The sequence below is a fragment of the Mus musculus genome, chromosome 12 (genome assembly GCF_000001635.26).
Source record: "Mus musculus strain C57BL/6J chromosome 12, GRCm38.p6 C57BL/6J".
Lineage (NCBI taxonomy): Eukaryota > Metazoa > Chordata > Mammalia > Rodentia > Muridae > Mus > Mus musculus.
Genome location: NC_000078.6, coordinates 55,167,683 through 55,185,958, shown reverse-complemented (window position 1 = coordinate 55,185,958; position 18,276 = coordinate 55,167,683). Strand labels below are relative to the sequence as shown.

Below are 18,276 nucleotides of genomic sequence, written 5' to 3'. Positions count from 1 at the left end.
TAGTAGCCAGACTGTACAGAAATTCCCCCTGCCTCTGCTTCCTGAGTAAGGGGATCAAAGATATGAACCACGACTCTGCTAGAAGTATTTTCGAAGAGCTGTGATGTTCCCCCTGATAATTTTATTTATTTATTTATTCATTTAAAAGATTTATTATTATATCTAAGTACACTGTAGCTGTCTTCAGATGTACCAGAAGAGGGCATCAGATCTCATTACGGATGGTTGTGAGCCACCATGTGGTTGCTGGAATTTGAACTCAGGACCTTTAGAAGAGTAGTCAGTGCTCTTAACCACTGAGGCATATCTCTAGTACTGATAATTTTAGTTATAAATGTGGTAAACCACTATAAGCAAAACTGGACTGAGTGACTAGTGCAACAGCAACTGCTTAACAGAAATCTGAAGGAGGGGGAGGGGGAGGTGGGGAGGGGGAGAAACCTTCCCTCCCTTCTCAGCCCTGAGAGCCCAAGCGGCACACTATAGTAAAACAACCAGCAAAACTAGGCGGCCCCTGCTAGGGCCCATGGTGAAGTAGGAGAGCTGTGAGGGTTACCACATGGAAAGTATCAAATGATACAGTAAGACAGCTTGGTGTCTGCATATGTGTGCTCAGAGAACTCCAAAGACCAATTTAGACCACATGGGCATGTGGTGCTATTGGGTTGCCCTTGGTGTATCTCTGACCATTTAGGAAATATCAATTACCTTAAATGATACCGGAGACAAAAGACCTTCACTAATGAAGTGGTACTTGAAATGGTTATCTACATAGTGTCTGTTTGCCAAAAGTTACTTCATTATTTCATTAATGATTAGTGAATAATCGTTATCAGAAAGACTTATATTCAGCAACTGATAAGAACAGTTGCAGAGCCTTGTAGTCAAATATTACTATATAGCCCTAACTGGTTTTGAACTTGAAAATATCCTCCTGCCTCCTAAATGCTGGGATTATAGGCACTGTACCCATTTGAAAATGGTAAATTTCGGGGGAAAGTAGAGAACTAGAGATCAAAGCATCTCAGAGCTTAAGCATTCTGGCTGAGCACTCTACCTTTCAGTTATACCTCCAGCCTTAAAAATATAATTTATTAGAAAATAGAAATAAAGTCAAATGAAAAACATGGGACGATATTTAGAGGTGAAAAGCAAGTCTGTTAAGATATTACAGAGTAATAGGGAGAAAGATCCGAGTGACTGAACAGGGAAGAAATGACAGGCAAAGGAAATTCAACTTGGTAATGTACAAGGGAAAAAAAAAACCCTTTAAAACATTAGAACTGGAAACCTGCTAAAAAAACCTGTGACCATTACACTAGAAACTACATTAGAAAATGTACTTTGGTGCAATTCACTTTAAATCCCAGCACTGAGGAGGCAGAGGCAGGCAGATCTCTGTGAGTTCCAGGACAACCAGGACTACACAGACTACACAAGACAGAAAAACCCTGTCTCAAAAAACAACAAACAAAAAAGATACGTAGTGTCCTCTATACTTCTATCGAAGAGAACAATACCATGGATTTGTCTAGAAAGTGACTCAACTTATGGATCTAACAACAAGAGGCATGAAGATACACAACTGAAAGAGTAGGAGTTAGTGGTTAAACAGCGCATGCGTGTAAAATATAGATTCTTATTTTGGCTGGTGTTGTTTTGACACTGGTTCTAGGTATGGAGCCCTGGCTGGACTAGGAGTCACTAGGTGGTCAGGGTGGCAATACTTCTGCTGCTTCTCTTGTCTCAAGAATTCTGGGAGTATATACATGGGATACCCAACCTAGTTAATCGATATATTCTGAAGAATGTTTGCCAATATGGGAAAATAATCAGTAGCTACAGCAACTGTTGTCTCCAATAGGACTTGTGGGATATTTTAAGGAGAAGAAAGAGAGTTCAGTTTTTGTAGTCTAATGTTCTTTAAGTAGTCTATGGCTCATTGATAAAAAGCTTTTCACGATTAATCATCTACTATCTTGATTCTGAAGAGGTAAACCATGTGTCATGGTAGTCCTTGACTTTAACCCTGAGTTCAGGTTCTCTTTTCTTTTTTTCTTTAGTATTGGGACAGAACCCAGGGACCCAGACAGGCCCTACCACAGAGCTAAGCCCCAACTCCTACAACTTGGAAACTCAGCAGTAACTTTTCCAGTATGAGACTACTGGCTTTAATATTTTGTTTCTGAATTTTGTTCTTTTAGGTGATAGTGTTTTCCAGCTCACCTTTGAAAAGTCCTTTGATACCTCCCATCTTTTTGACCATCTGTGCAAACTTGGTATACTGGGTCAGAAGTTCTTGAACATCTCTTGTTGACACACCTGATCCCCGGGCAACTCTTTGGATTCTCCCTGGTTGCTTACTGAAAACCTTGGCACCATCTGTACTGTCCAGTTCTGAAGACAAAGACAAATAATTTCATCACATAAAATTATCATTCATTATCACAGTAGCCAAGCACTCTGCCTCTGTCCTAAAAATGGAAGCGTGTTTATTAGAAAATAGGAATAAAGCCAAACGATACAAAACTTGGGACTGAATAAGGAAGAAGTGACTCACAAAGGAAATTCAAACGGGTGATAGAAAGCTTCAGAGATTTTACAGATGCCTTTATTTATGTTTATGTTTTAGATATAGGGTCTTATATATCCCTAGCTAGACTGAAAATCTCTATGTAGTTGAGGGTTACCCTGAACTTCCAATCCTCCTGCTTCCACTTCTTGAGGGCTGGAATTACAGGTGTTTGATACTCGACCCTGTTTCCTGGGTTCTAACAGAGAGATTCCTGTATGTTAGGTACTCTACCATATGAGCTCAGTTAGGGGTGCAGGGTGTGGGGTTGTGTGGGAGAGAGATATACATGTGTGTACCGATGTGTTCTCTCCAAATTGATATGTGGCGTAGGATCTCTGAGTGAGTGTGAAGCTGACTTGTGGGTAGGCTGACTGGCCAGCCCCGAGGACCTGCTGTCTCCATAACTCAGCAGAGGGGTTAGAGGAATACAGCCATGCCTACTTTCTGTACATGGATTCTGGGGATCTGAAATTCAGTCCTCTTGCGCACTCCACCAGCCATCTCGCCAGCTTGTTTCATTTCACAGAGATAAAATTTCATTTCTCTGTACATTATAACATGTATACAGAACAACATACATATAAATAAATGGTCAAACCACAAAACAGATCTAAAATTTTAAAGTAGAAAATATTTTTAAAATATTTATAGCATAAGAATAAAAGGAACAAAGCAAACATATGTATAGTTTATCTACAATTTAAACAGAACATTCTGAGAACCAACAGGTGTGGTGACACAAATCTTTAATCCCAGGATTCCTGAGGCAGGAGATCACTGTAAGTCTGAAGAAGGTTTGGACTACACAGCAACTTCCAGGCTCGATAGGGCTACATAGTAAGACCTGGCTTTACAGGAAAACCATCTGAGGACTTCTGACACTCTACGTCTGCCACCCTGTATTTTAAATGTCCATTCTTTCCATGTTCTCCACATATCTCAAGAACACACCAAAGTTCAAAATCAGAACAGAAGCAGTCACTGGTCTCCTACCCTAAATAGCTGTTAACTTCTACTTCACACATTTAGACCTCATAAGCAAGTAGAAGACAGAGACTTTATGTATAACTAATGGAGACATTCTTGGATTTCCTATAATGGAGAAGTTACACCTGGTAATAGCCTAATCCTTCTGTAGTATACTCGAGAGTCCCCTTCATGTTTTTGATCATTTGTCATGTAAGGTGTTCTGCCCTTACTTGTATACAGTGGATGGGATGAGGTGGACTTCGGTTAAGCTATCTACTTTGAGTTATACACAGTAGGTAGCATTCAGGAAGTTGAGGCAAAAGGATCACAAGTTCCAGGCCAGCAAGGGCTACATGGTAAACCTTGTCTCAAAAAAAGACAAAAAGGAGTGGGAAAAAGAAAAATTCTAGTTTGACTGACTCAGAAACGAACAAATGAAAAACTCAAATAAACAAAACAAAGCAAAACAAAACCAAAATGCAGACATAACAGAAAATATGTCTTAGTCTCTTTTTCACTCTATCTCAGGTTGGCCTCTTGGGTGACTGGATTATAAGCCTATTATATGTCTATTCCAGCATTCTCTTTACAACATCTCCCTTAATAAGCAGTCCAGGTGGCTTAGTAGATAAAGGTGCTTGTTGCCAAGCTCTGAAATTCACATGGGAGGAGAGAACCAACTTCCTAAAGATGTCCTCTGACCTCCATACATGTACATCAAGACCCTCTACCCCCATGCCAATAAGTACCTAAGTAAATTTTTAAACTGGGAGTCAGGATGGTGGTGGGAAAACTGGGCAGTGGACATATGTATGACTTTAATCCCAGCACTTGGGAAGCCAGAGGCATGCAAATCCCTGAGTTCGAGGCCAGCCTGGTCTACAAAGCCAATTTCTAGGACAGCTAGGAATACCTGTCTCAATATAATAACATCAGGGTGGGGGAGTAGCTCTGTGATTAAAAGCACTGGCTCATTTTCCAGAAGACCAGGGTTTGTTTGTTTCTTTGGTTAGTTGGTTTTTCAAGACAGGGTTTCTCTGTGTAGCCCTGGCTGTCCTGGAACTCACTCTGTAGACCAGGCTGGCCTCGAACTCAGAAATCCGCCTGCCTCTGCCTCCCGAGTGCTGGGATTAAAGGTGTGTGCTGCCACTGCCTGGCTGTTTGTTTATGTATAAATGGCTTTTTAAAAAGATGTATTTATGTATATGGGTATTTTGTCTACATGTACATTTGCACTTCAGAAGCGGGTATTGGATCCCATGGGACTACTACAGTCAAAGATGGTTGCTAGCCACCATGTGGGTCCTGGGAATTGATCATAGGACTGGATTAAAAGAGTGCACTGCTATACTTAGCCAACATTTAATTCTCTTAAGCCCAGGATTCTCTCAAAATTGACTGTAACTTTCCCCATTAATTTGTATCTACATAATGAAAACATACAACTCTCTTCAGAAGTCACTTAAAGAAGCGTTAGGCTTCACATTTCTCCCAATGATGAATCAGTCAAAGCTTACAGGTTACTCTACATCTATGTAAAGCAATCTTTTGGTCTAAGTTCCTTCCATCTTGCCAACAAGAAAATAGTGACCCTCAGAAGCCTGCCCTGGGTCCGGTCACCCTTCTCACCTTGATCGTTCATACTGTCCATGATTGTCATCAGTTTCTTCAGCCTTGCCATTGACTCCTGCTCATTCCCTTTGCTCATAAAATCTGTGCCAAAGCCAGGAATCATCCCCTAAAGCAGATTTAAACAAGTTACCAGTGACTTATATGCTCAAAATGTCAGTATTTAAATACTAACTTTGAAACTAATCCTTAAAAGAGCCATCATACCCAATGATAACGTAAGTATATATCTGTTCTTAGATATTACAATGAAAAACAAAACAGTACATCATATAAACTCATGAAAATGTTACAACAAAACCCCACCATTTTACAAAATTGATATATGCTAATAAGGCAGTTGGCTCTCCTTTACGGCCACGCCTGATGCTTTGCAGTGTATTAAACTTGCTTTCTTTGTAAGAATAAGATAAACACAAAGAAATATAAAGAAATTTTAGAAACATTTAAGGGTAACTAACCAATATCTGACTGAATGGGCCCATTTTCATAATATTCTGAAACTGTTCATACATGTCTCGCAATGTAAACTGACCTGAAATGCAATACAAAAAAATTCAGATAGAGTAGCAAGCATGAATTCATCTTGAAGCATACTATGCAATCGACAAACATTTACTGTACAGTCACTGCGTGGAGGCCAGGATGAATGCTATGAGGAGTAGTAGGCACATGGTCAGATTGTACCACAGAGAAGCCTATTACTCTAGTACATTAGATCAACATATACAAACACACAGAAACTGAGAAACAAGGCAGACAAACTACACCTACTAAAATGGCTACAATTAAAAGGTATGGACGTAGCAAAAGCTAAAGAGAATATAGAACATGTATAATTCCTATGCAGAACAGGCAGAAATATAAGAGGATTGATAAGATCTGCAATGTCTTAATAGCTTAGCTCTCCATGATCAGAGATAGACAGACAGAGGAAGAACAGTACTTAGTGCTAGGAGAGATGACACAATGCCTTAATCCCAGCAGCATCTTATGAGTTTTAGGACAACCTGGTCAACATTGGGAGCTTCGGCACAGCTAGGGCTATAGAAAGAGTCCCTATATGAAAAAAATTAGTTACATATAACTTCATTGATGATTATAAAAATATTATGCTGATGGGCATAGTGGTTCACACCTGTAATTGCTACAATCAGGGGCTGAAAAGAGAAGATTCCAAGTCTGTAGCCATTCAGGGCTAGAAAGGAAGATTCTGTCTCAAAAACAAAAACATATTGTGTGGGTTGGTCAGATGGCTCAGTGGATAAAGGTACTTGCCATCCCACTTGTTGACCTGAGTTTCATCCCTGGAAGCCATATATACTTGCCACAGCATGCTCACTCACACACATGTCACACACATAGTGATGATGATGATGATAACAATAACAATAATACTAAATTAAGGGAGAAATCATGCTGTGTGAAAGAGACTGACTGGGGGAAGTAATTAAGAGTGCTTGCAGTTCTACTGTAAAGATCACTGTTTAGATCCTAGCATCCACTTGGACATTCATAAAGAAGTGGGACCAGCTAGATGGCTCAGTGGTGTTGGCACTTGCCAACAAACCTAATGAGCCCAGAACCCACATAAGATAGAAGAAAACAGAGTCCTGCAAGGTATCTTTTGATCTCCATACATATGCATGACATGACATGTCATACACACATTCATATGCACACACAACATGGTTGTTTTTTTTTGGTTTGTAAAACAAAGTAATCACTGAACAAAAAGTCCATGCAATAGCAATGGAATCAAGTGAAATCAATAAAAGTAGAAAAATCAAGTAACAATGTCAAATACTAACTGGAGAACATTGGAACAATAATTGTATTTGGAAAGTAAGTAGAGCTTGGTGACTGCTAAACAAGCAGAGAATTAGGAATAAAGACAAAAATGCTGCAAATATACAAGGAGTCAGAAGTCAGAGAGTAGACAGACTATGTACAGTACCCAGAAGCAGAAGTAGGTCACTGCTTCAAGACAGAAGGGCCTGGCATGATGCAGGCTTTAATCCCAGAACTCCTGAGGCAGAGGCAGGGGGATATGAGCCCAGCCTAGTCTACACAGCAAGCTCCAAGACTCTATTCTCAAAACAAAAACAAAAACAACAAAGAATGACAGAAGGAAATGAAGGATAAATTCAGCCACTGACCCATATCTACTGAGGACAAGGAGGTCAGGTACTGAGCAAGGTCCTGTGAGGATGAAAGATGAAGAACACAGTGATGAACCTTACCCTCACCTTCACAAGGGAAGGTGAGCATCAAAAGGTTGTGACGAATGACAACAATCAGAGTACAGAGGAGCATGCATCACAGGCTTCTAAGAATCAGGTAGGACATGTTAGAGGATCAAGGCGTGAGAAACTGAAAATTCAGCAGGCTGGCTCAGAAGGCTAAATATAGCACTGTCAAAACCTTATGCAGAAGATGGGAACTAGCCTACATATGACATCATTTACAAGCACTTCAAGGGCAATGGGGAGCTGCTGGAGGATTTTTAGATCAATGGACTCAGCCAGGAGTAGTGGCACACACCAGTAACTCCATCATTCCAGAGGCTGAGGCATGGACAGTCTGGATGTGATGGTTTGAATGGCAATGGTCCTCGCAGGCCCACCAGTTTGAATATTTAGTTCCCAGTTGGTGGGCTGTTAAGGAATGATTAGAAGGTGTGGCCTTGTTGGAAAACTGTCACTGGAATGGGCTTCCACGTTTCAAAAGCCCACACCATTCCCAGTCTTGTTCTCTTTGCTACACAGAATTTCAGGTTTCAGTCCCTGGCTGTCCTGGAACTCATTCTTTTGATGATGCTGGTCTTGAACTCACAAAGATCCACCTGCCTCTACCTCCCAAGTGCTGGGATTAAAGGTGTGTGCCACCACTGCCTGGTTTATAATTTTTTTTGAAAGAAAAGAAGAAAGAAGGGAAAGTATGATAGTGCATGCCTAAAGCAGGAGGGTCAAAAGTCCAAGGCCAGCCTAGCTATACAGTAAGCCATGCTCTCAGAAACCCATGGTTGGGAGGTGTACTAGCAGTAAACCACTTGCCTAGCATGTGCAAAGCCCTGGTTCACTCCTCAGCACCATGAAAAAAGAAAGAAAACAAAACAAAGCAAAAAAACCAAAAACATTAAGATCAAATGCCATTTTGCTAAAAATATACCGTGCTTCAACTTCTCTATAAGTGCCTCATTATCATCCAACTTCAATTCATTGACTTTATCAATCAGTCCTTCAATATCACCCATTCCTGAAAGACACCAAAGAGAAAAGTGAACAGTTAACAATATGCTCACCTTCACATGGGCACATATAATAGCTCTGCAGGGCTAAGTACTCTACTGTATTTTATGTGAAAGGAACTGAAGCTAAGAACGTTAAATTGCAGCAAAGACATAAACCAGGGAAGACAGCCCAAAGCTGACCTCCTAATTCTGTGCTCCCTAACTCTCCCACTTTGAGACAACAGAAAGGTTTTTCTATCTATACAACCTCTATGACTACAACTGCATTTTCTGCATTATGTGCTCAAACTCTTCTAAAAAGCTCTCCATCTAATAAATCATGTTTCCAGGCTAACCACAGCAAAGAAGAGGGTTAGAGGGCTGGGGACGCAGCTCAGTTGCACATACAAGGCCCTGATTTTGATCTCCAGCACTTAAAGAAAAGTTAAATCAGGTTAGAATGATAAGTCACAAAGTGAAATTATTGTTTTGGACAGTAATAAACACATGACTAAAGCCATTTGTTCTAAGATCTACACCATCTCAGAGATTATTCAATACTATACTTACCAAGGAGTTTGCTGATGAAAGGTTGTGTTTTGAAAGGTTCAAAATCATCTATATGTTCCCCTGTACCAATGAAAATAATTGGACTTTTTGTGGCAGCAACTCTACAAGGAAAATAAAATAAAAAAATAACCAAAAAAGAAAACAAATTCTTTAAGATATTAGACAAAATGTATAAAGTTAAAGTTCCTTTTCACGAGTTAAGACCTATACCAATTGGGCTCCAAAATTCCTTTTGTACTTAAATCTCATTCATGGATTCTATCAATTCCATTACAATAATGTTTTTAAAAACAGAATAAGAAACTTATTCTTATCGAGCACGCATGCACACACGCACACGTGCACACGCACACACCCCCCAAGGCATAAAACAAATGATTTACAGGGCAAAGGGATAGTAATAGCCATAAGAGTAAAACTCCAACTGATACTCACGCACTAAGAGCACCGCCTCCTTTCGCATGACCGTCGAGTTTTGTCACTATTACTGAAGCTACATCTACTTTGTCTTTAAAGGCCTTCGCCTGGGCCTCACAAGCCTGTCCGATGGATGCATCCATCACATAAACAATGTTATCAGGTTGCTAGAAAGAGTAAATAAAAAGACACGTTTTTACTGCTGTTACAAAAAGGTGACCACGAGCATGTATGGAATGCTTACTATACATACTGATTCAGTAAGTACTGACTGAGGGAGCACCATAAATTAAGTGACATATAGGTCTTGACAAAGAGATAAATAGGGAAAACTGTGCTCATGATACGAGAAGAAACTATGATAACCTCTTTGGAAATTATTTTGAGCTGAGACCTAAATGAAGAAGACAGGTTGCACGTTGGGCAGATCTGAGTTGGAGGCTGAGGCCAGCAGAGTCTAAAGAGAATAAGTTCTAGAATAACCAAAGCTACAAAGAGAAACCCTGTCTCAAAAAAATCCATTCACATTTGTCAAATAACAGTAGCACTAAGAATACACTAATGAGTACACATCACCATCCAAAGAATAAGGTGTGCAACAGGTGTTAGGCTGCTTCTTACTGTGCATTATTTCCATCATAATTTCATTTTTGTCTTGTTGAGAAGAGGTGCTCTGGTTTTAATAAAAATGGTCCCCATAACCTCCTATATTTGTATGCCTCGTCATCAGGGAATGGTGCTACTTGAGAAGGATTAGAAGGTGTGGCCATTTTGAAGTAGGTATAGCCTTGCTGGAGGAAGTGTGTCTGTCATTGGGGGTGGGCTCTGAGGTTTCAAAAGCCCAAGCTAGGCCCAGTGCCTCTCTCTTCTGCTACAGATCTGGATGTAGGACTCTTAGCTACATCTCCAGCACCAACTGTGTGCCACCAACCTCTCAAACTGTAAGACCTACTAAACATTTTCTTTTATAAGAGTTGCCTTGGTCATGGTGTCTCTTTCACAGCAACAGAACAATGAACAATACATACACAGGTCTCACTATGTAGCCTTGGCTGGCCTAGAAGGTAAGATAACATAGAATAGGGTTGGCTTTGAACTCAGTGTTTCCCAAGTACTACAATAAAAAGCATGTGCCACTACACCTAACTCCATCTTTTAAGAGCTTTAAAGGAAACACTAAATGACAATATAATGTTTCATTTTGAAAAATCTTCAAAATTATTGTTTCTACTGAATTTAAGTAACAAGAAAAAAAACCCCAAATACTTAAGGTAAATTCTTAATTTTTCATTATTATTTTTTCTATGCTAATGACAGTAATTCCTTTACACTCAGTGATAGTAGCTGTCTTACAGGTAAGGAGTAATTTATATTCATAAGCTCAAAAAGGTTTTATAGATAAACTGAAGTATTTAAAATGGTGTCCCATGGAAAGCTACTTACTATAGCATTAGAAACTTGAAGCATTTCTTCAAATAAAGAGTCTTCTTGTTTGTGACGACCACTTGTATCAACAATAATAATTTCAAAATTTTCATTTTTGAATTTCTCCACTCCTTCAGAAGCAATGATGACAGGATCCATTTCAGTATAGCTATTTAAGATGGACAAATGATTTAACAAAACCACAATGGGAAAACATTCAAATATTATTTACTTGGAAACTGTCAGTTTACTTTTAATCTATTCTGAAAACAATTAAATTATTATATTTTCAATTTAGAAGAAATTACTAATACGTAATAAATACAGAAGCCCATTTCTTTGGCATCATAAGATACCACTAAACTTTTCCTACCTAAGTCTGCATAACTACTACAGGTTTTTTCTGAATTGTTTCCTTAAACATTTTTTGATATCTTCTTTAATAAATGAAGTCATGTTACAAAGTGTATTTTAACTGCTTTTCCATTTAACAACCTTTTGCTATAATTAATGAAGTTATTAAATTCTTCTGTGAAACAGATTTTTGGATTATACAGCATCCCACCAGATAACATCATCATTTACTGTGTGCATTGATGTTGGACATTTATGCTTTTTCTGGTATGTTAGTATTAAAACAGACATGAACCAAAACAAATACTTCCCTAAAAAAACAACCCCCCCCCCAAAAAAAAAGAAAACAGGGGCAGGGCCTGGAGAGATAGAAAAGCACTCAAGAACACTGGGTGTTCTTCCAGAGGACCTAGGTTTAGTTCCCAGCACCCATAAAGCTGGGCTCATAACCATGTTAACTCTAGTTCTAAGCAGTACAATGTCCTCCTCTAGTCTCCAATGGCACCAGGCAGGCACACACATGGTAGACATATATGCAGGTAAAACACCCATGCAGAGAGAATAAATAAATTAAAATGACAGTTATTACCATTACTATATTATCAATTATTAATTATCAATCAACCAATTAATTATTTTTTGAGAAAATGTCTCACTCTGTAGCCCTGGCTAAGCTGGTACTAGCTATAGATTGTTCTGGGTGTACTCTTGAATGTATGACAATCTTCACCTCAGCATCTTAAGTACTAAAATTATAGCTATACAACTAAAATTTGTAAATTTATAAGGAAACGGGATCAAAGATCTTCATAGAAAGTGACAATGACTATACATACATATATATATACACATATAGTAGGCTTCATAAAAGATTGCAGTAATTATTTTTAAGGGGGAGTTTTAAAGGAGAGACTGTTATAACAAACAACACAACAAAGTGTACCACTGCATTCATTCTTCTTTATTATATACATCCTCTTTATTTACTTGGTCTTCTATAGGTATATGCTTATAAGCATGAATACATAAGCACACAATTATACCTGTGAATACCTGTGAGAAGTCACAGGGCAACTTGAAGCAGTAGGTTCTCTTTACACCATCAAGGTCTTAGGAATTAAACTCAAGTTGCCAGGGTTGGTGACAAGTGACTTTACCTGATGAGCCAGCTCACTTGTCCCCACTATATTCAACTTTCAAAAAAGAATTATTTTATTTATTTTATTTATTTTATATGTGAGTACACTGTTGCTCTCTTCAGACATACCAGAAGAGGGCATCAGACCTCATTACAGATGGTTGTGAGCCACCATGTGGTTGCTGGGAATTGAACTCAGGACCTCTGGAAGAGGACTCAGTGCTCTTAACTGCTGAGCCATCTCTACAGCCCCCCACTGTATTCATTTTAATGAATGTTCTTTTGAAGGGAGGAGGTTGTTTTGTCTTTTGCTTTGCTCTAGTGGAACTAGGTATTAAACTCAGGGCCTTGTATATCCTAGGCAAGTACTCTATCCATAAGCTACATGCCAGTCTCCTTTAATGAGTTTTGACAGATGTATCCAATTCATATAGGCATTAGTAGCACTCTGGTTCAAAGCTGTGCTGGCTAGTTAGATGTCAACTTGACACAGCTGGAGTTATCTAACAGTAGGACCTCAATTAAAAACACTCCCGGAAGAACCATGTGGAGGAAGCCAATCACCAGCCTCCCCATGGCCTCTACATAAGCTTCTGCCTCCAGGTTCCTGTCTCGTTGGAGGTCCTGTCCCAATCTCCTTCAATGATGAACTATTGTGCGGAAGTGTGAGCCAGGTAAACCTTTCCTCCCAAAGTTGCTCCTGGTGTTTCACTGTAGCAAAACTAAGACAGCTGTCAAATAATCATTTTGATCTAACGTAACCTATCTTCCTATAAACATATGTAACATAGATGATAATAAAACAGCACTAAAAGTGCTAATTAGATATGCTAATATGTGCTTCATTTGTAGTGTTATAAAGATACACCTATTTGTAGATGTGTGTGTGTGTGTGTGTGTGTGTACACATACGAGTAGGGATACCACACATTGATGTGCCACAGCATACATGTGGAGGTCAAACCCTCTGAAGTTGGTTCTCTCCTACCATGTTTCTCTCCTTTCCATGTTTCAGGTTGTTAGGCCGTTACTTTAATTTTTTTTCCTACTACATACTTTATATTCTATGGCAGCTATTAATAAGATATGCTTCTGATGTCTTAAAACAAAAAAGGACTGTGTGTATGGTGCCTCACATCTTGTGATCCCAGCACTCAGAAGATAGAGACAAAAGACTCACAAGCCAGAGGCCAGCCTGGACCTGCCAAAGTTTTCCAGGACAGACTGGACTAAAACTAAGACTGAGTACCACAAACCAAAGCCAACAGTAGCCTACCTGCCATAGAACGGAATTCTTGCTTTGGTGGCATTCTGTTTTAGCTGGTCAAAGGCTCCTAGAAGAGAAAGAGGTAATGAAGCCTCCAATACGACATCAGAAAGAAGAGTAAACAGATTTTAAATTTCAACACACTACCTGCTCTGAATGTATCTGCACATATCAAACAGGTCTTCCAACCTTTCCTCTGGTAATAATATGCTAACTGGCAAAGGAAGATTCAAAATAAAGTATCAGAAAATATAATAAATCATTTTATATACAACTTCATTGTTTAATCTCATTATCTAATGAGTAAAGTAAAACTTCATAATTCTCTTGAATACAACAAAATATTAAGGCACTGCAAAATCTCCTGAGTTTAAATTGTCATTTAATGACTGTAAGATGAAAAAGCAACAATAATTACTGTTAAAAATGTTAACTTGTAATATTAAGGCCAAAATAATTAATACTATCTTTTAAAAATAACCATTACTCCTGCCCTTAAACTATAACATGGCTAAAGTCTGTTTGTGAGGGAAAGAAAAAAAAATCTAGCAATTAAGTCGGGGAACCCAATTCTAGAAAAAAAAAAGTACCATAAAATAAAATAAAATAAAATATCAATATAAGAATATGTAATATAGCCAGGGGGTAGTGGCGCACGCCTTTAATCCCAGCACTTGGGAGGCAGAGGCAGGTGGATTTCTGAGTTTGAGGCCAGCCTGGTCTACAGAGTGAGTTCCAGGACAGCCAGGGCTATACAGAGAAACCCTGTCTCGAACCCACCCCCCCCAAAAAAAGGATATGTAATATAAAAGGTCATATTATATACAGTGGGAAACTCAAAGGAGAATTCTGTGTCAAAACATAGCAAATATCCTGTGTTTTCTTTAATTAAAAAAAAAAATTCACTGTGTGCACGAGAGCCCTACCTCACATACACACCCTACCCTCTCTTTCACCATGTAGCCCGGTCTGGGCTGGAAGTAACTACAACACAAGCTGGCCCCAACACTCTATCTGGCCATACTTACTCTTTAAGGGCAGAAATTGCTTCTTCTGTTTCAAAAGAAACCAGAATTGACATTGTTTTTTATTGTGTTTTGGTTTGGTTTTTTGGAGATGGCCTCCTACCATTAAGGCTGACCTCAAACTCACCATGGAGCTGAGGATTCCTTCAATTCCTGACCTCCCTACCTCCACAAGGGGCTGGAACTACAGTCACACATCACCACACCTGGTGTAGAAAGGAAACTATAGGATTCTGTGTTTTTTCCTATAAAAATACTACAAAAGCAGAAAAGTTGTACCAAGTAACAAAACTGTAAAACAACAATCTACAGCTTAACTTTAAAATAAAACTCTATTTATATAAATATATATTCCACATGACTATAAAGAGTATTTACCTTTGAACATGTTGTCGTTTTACCACTCCCTTGCAATCCAACAAACATGATCACATTTTGCTTTCCCTTAGTCGGTGTCCACGCTTTAACTCCAGGGTCTACAAGCTACACACCAGAAAGAAAAATATCAGACTGCTGTGTGGCATTCAAAAATTCCTCTCCCTATGACATTTATGTCAAGCTAAGGATGTTTTCATTTTATTGAAGTCACCATAATCCCAACATTCTGAGGCAACTCTAGCAGTCCCCACTTTGGACAGAGTGAAATTTAAGAGTTTTATAAAATATTGCAGTGTTGATGCCATACTCAGACCTTTCTTAACAAAAGTTGATTACCAAACTTGATACCAAAGTTCAATCCCCAGGAGCCACAGGGTACAGAGAAACAGCCAACTCCCTCAAGTGGTTAAACATAATACACACTTGCCACACACACACACACAAAATAAATAATGTAATTTTTAAAATTTCTCATAATATATGAAGCTGAAGCTTCCTAAAATATTTTGTTATTTAGCATATATACATTTATATTACTCAAATGTTATCATTTTAGCAGCAATCTATATGATAAGATGTTATATTTATTTTCTCATATAGTAAGTCTTCAAACCCAGCCTTTTAAACTAGCCTTTCCTATTAAATTAAAATAAGAAAATTAAAAGCTGGTTTTGACAATAGGGACAGACCCAGAGCTTCATAGAGCAAGGCAGGCACTCCCCTATTTATGTGGTTTCACCTTTTCTTTCTTTTTATTTAAATTAGTGTGTTTAATTTAATTTCCTACTTGAATAGCCTTATGATTTAGCCTAAATACATTACAAGCGCTCAATAATCACATGTCTAGAGGATTCTATACTGGTATGCATATTCAACTTGACAAATGTTTGTGTGAAGCAAAATAATAAATGGCACATGAAGACACCTTCTGATGCAAATATTAAATTTTCTAATGCTAAAAGATCTATAAAGCTTTTTCCTAAAGAAAGCAAGGGAGGACAATATAATTTTATACTGGGCTAGTGGGAATGAGTCACATAGGTACAGTTTCCCAACACAAGGCTTATTTTCTTTGTTTTATTTTTGAGAGTCTCATGTTACCTAAGCCAGCCATGAACGATGTAGCTAAGGCTAGCAAAAAATTACTGACTCTCCTCCTTCTAATAACTTGAAAACCTGGGATTACAGACATACACTACTATATATGCCAAGTATAAAGCATTCTAAAAGGCACTCAAAAGCTTAATTTTGACCCCATTTAGAGCCAGAAATAATTATTCGCACATGATTTTTGATGATTGGTGATTAAACAGATCTCTCTAGGTTGGTTTGGAACGCAATATGTAGCCCAGGCTATCCTAGAACTCCTGCGGCAGCATCTGAACAGCATTCCCTGCTAGGATTATAGGGGTGAGCTGCCAGGTCTGGTGTAAATAAACCTTTAGTGGGACACAACTATGTCCATTCATTTACTATCTTTGTATTTCAAAAGCAGAGCTGAAGAGCTGCAAAAGAGAACATGTAGTTCATCATATTCCAAACCCTTATAAGTTAGTCTGCCAAACTCACCCTAGATGATAGTGTCAAGGTCGTGAGTTACTACATATGGTTTCAGGGGAAACTTGGTAAAGAGAAGGGGAAAACAAACCAGAACACATCTTCTTGTCCCTTTTCCAAGCATGTGTACAACTTTGGAAAACTTCTAAAATAGGCAAAAATCTGTCTTAAACAAGACCACTTCCCTTCCTGCCATATCTTTTCAATATAGAAAGGCTGCCCTACATTTACCTCCATTCTATACACTCATGGCAGAATAACAGCTACTATCACTGAACACTTCATAAATCTATCCTTTCTTCTTCCTACACTTGAAATGTTTCTAACCTTTTTGTTTGAAAAATCCTCTATAAACACACTCATTTATATAGGTTAGCTGTACTGTGTAATCTGAAACCATATAAATCTTAAGTCTGCTGTATTGACACTGTGCCTCTACCCTATACTTAGCACAGGTTCTGTCCTAGTGCATGATTCTGTACCACCATCCATTTAGTCTCTTAAACACTGGCTTACTGCATTATGCAAATTTCACATAATTACTCATTAAAAATCTTGACTTAATGTCAGTACTACTTTCATCAGAAAAATAACATCAGGATTCTATCAAACTCATATTAAAGATGCAACGTCTACTTGTTTTGTGTGGTGTTAGATTCAAACTAGGGACCCCTGGTTCATATATTTTTCACATAAAATTTTATCTCTAATTTTTATCACCAGCTACAATATTGTCAGTTATTTTCCTTAAAGTGACAGGTTTACTTCATTTTGGAAAAAAATTCTTCCAAATTAAGTCCAGGTCAGAAATAACCAGATTATATGCTTATTATTCATTTATATAAAATAGTACTCTAAGCAAGTAGCAGTGACTTCAGCTTGCAACTGAAGTCATAGATGTGACTTCCCAAGAGGATTAAGAAAGTTGAGTACAGCCGGGCAATGGTGGCGCATGCCTTTAATCCCAGCACTCGGAAGGCAGAGGCAGAGGCAGGCGGATTTCTGAGTTCAAGGCCAGCCTGGTCTACAAAGTGAGTTCCAGGACAGCCAGGGCTACACAGAGAAACCCTGTCTCGAAAAAGAAAAAAATCCCCCCCCCCAAAAAGAAAAAGAGTTGAGGACAGCAGACAGAATTTTACCTATATTTCCCATTTCATCCACAGAAACTTAAAAAGATATATGCATAGTCAACCACCACAATTTAATATAATTGATAATATCTCTTTGTGTGATCATGGATTTAAGTGAAAGCTGGCACTTTAAGTGGTAAAGTCCCCGTCACTAATAATATAATTTAGATGGTGTTACTGTCTTTCTGTTTATTTTTCAGACAGGGCCTCATTATGTAACGTGCGTGGCTGGCCTTACAGTAGAGATCCATCTGCCTCTGTCTTCTTGTTTCAGGATGTATGATGAAAAGAAGATACATTTAAAATTCTTAAATATTTAAGAAATGTAAAAATAAGACATTTGAACATCTATGTTGTGAATAGCTCTGGTCTTGTATTTTGATGCTAATTCTGTTTTCCCTGGAGGGGTTGCAGATGGGGGTGAATCACTGGTGACTTCTGTGAGCCTTCTCCTCACCTTAACTTGTAAAATAAAGGCTGGAGCTGGTGACTGGGCAGTAGAAGGGAAGGTGGAGCTGAAAAGGTTGGGGGAGAGGAAGGGAGGAGGCATGACGGAGGAAGAGGAGGTGGAAGGAGAATGGAGCAGAAGCCCGTGGCTTAGAGAAACTGC

At 38.6% G+C, this 18,276-nt stretch overlaps 1 protein-coding gene across 1 annotated transcript in view; it reads right to left on the bottom strand.

The window, feature by feature from the left end:
* Srp54b (signal recognition particle 54B) overlaps window positions 1-18,276 on the bottom strand; it is a 34,110-nt gene that overhangs the window by 3,255 nt on the left and 12,579 nt on the right. The window contains exons 5-14 of the mRNA NM_001100109.1: window positions 14,980-15,084; window positions 13,724-13,790; window positions 13,586-13,643; window positions 10,836-10,986; window positions 9,411-9,559; window positions 8,976-9,076; window positions 8,345-8,431; window positions 5,635-5,708; window positions 5,174-5,282; window positions 2,227-2,397 (exon numbers count right to left, since the gene is read on the bottom strand). Of these exons, the coding sequence (NP_001093579.1) occupies window positions 2,227-2,397; window positions 5,174-5,282; window positions 5,635-5,708; window positions 8,345-8,431; window positions 8,976-9,076; window positions 9,411-9,559; window positions 10,836-10,986; window positions 13,586-13,643; window positions 13,724-13,790; window positions 14,980-15,084 (1,072 nt within the window). The remainder of the gene's footprint in view (window positions 1-2,226; window positions 2,398-5,173; window positions 5,283-5,634; window positions 5,709-8,344; window positions 8,432-8,975; window positions 9,077-9,410; window positions 9,560-10,835; window positions 10,987-13,585; window positions 13,644-13,723; window positions 13,791-14,979; window positions 15,085-18,276) is intronic.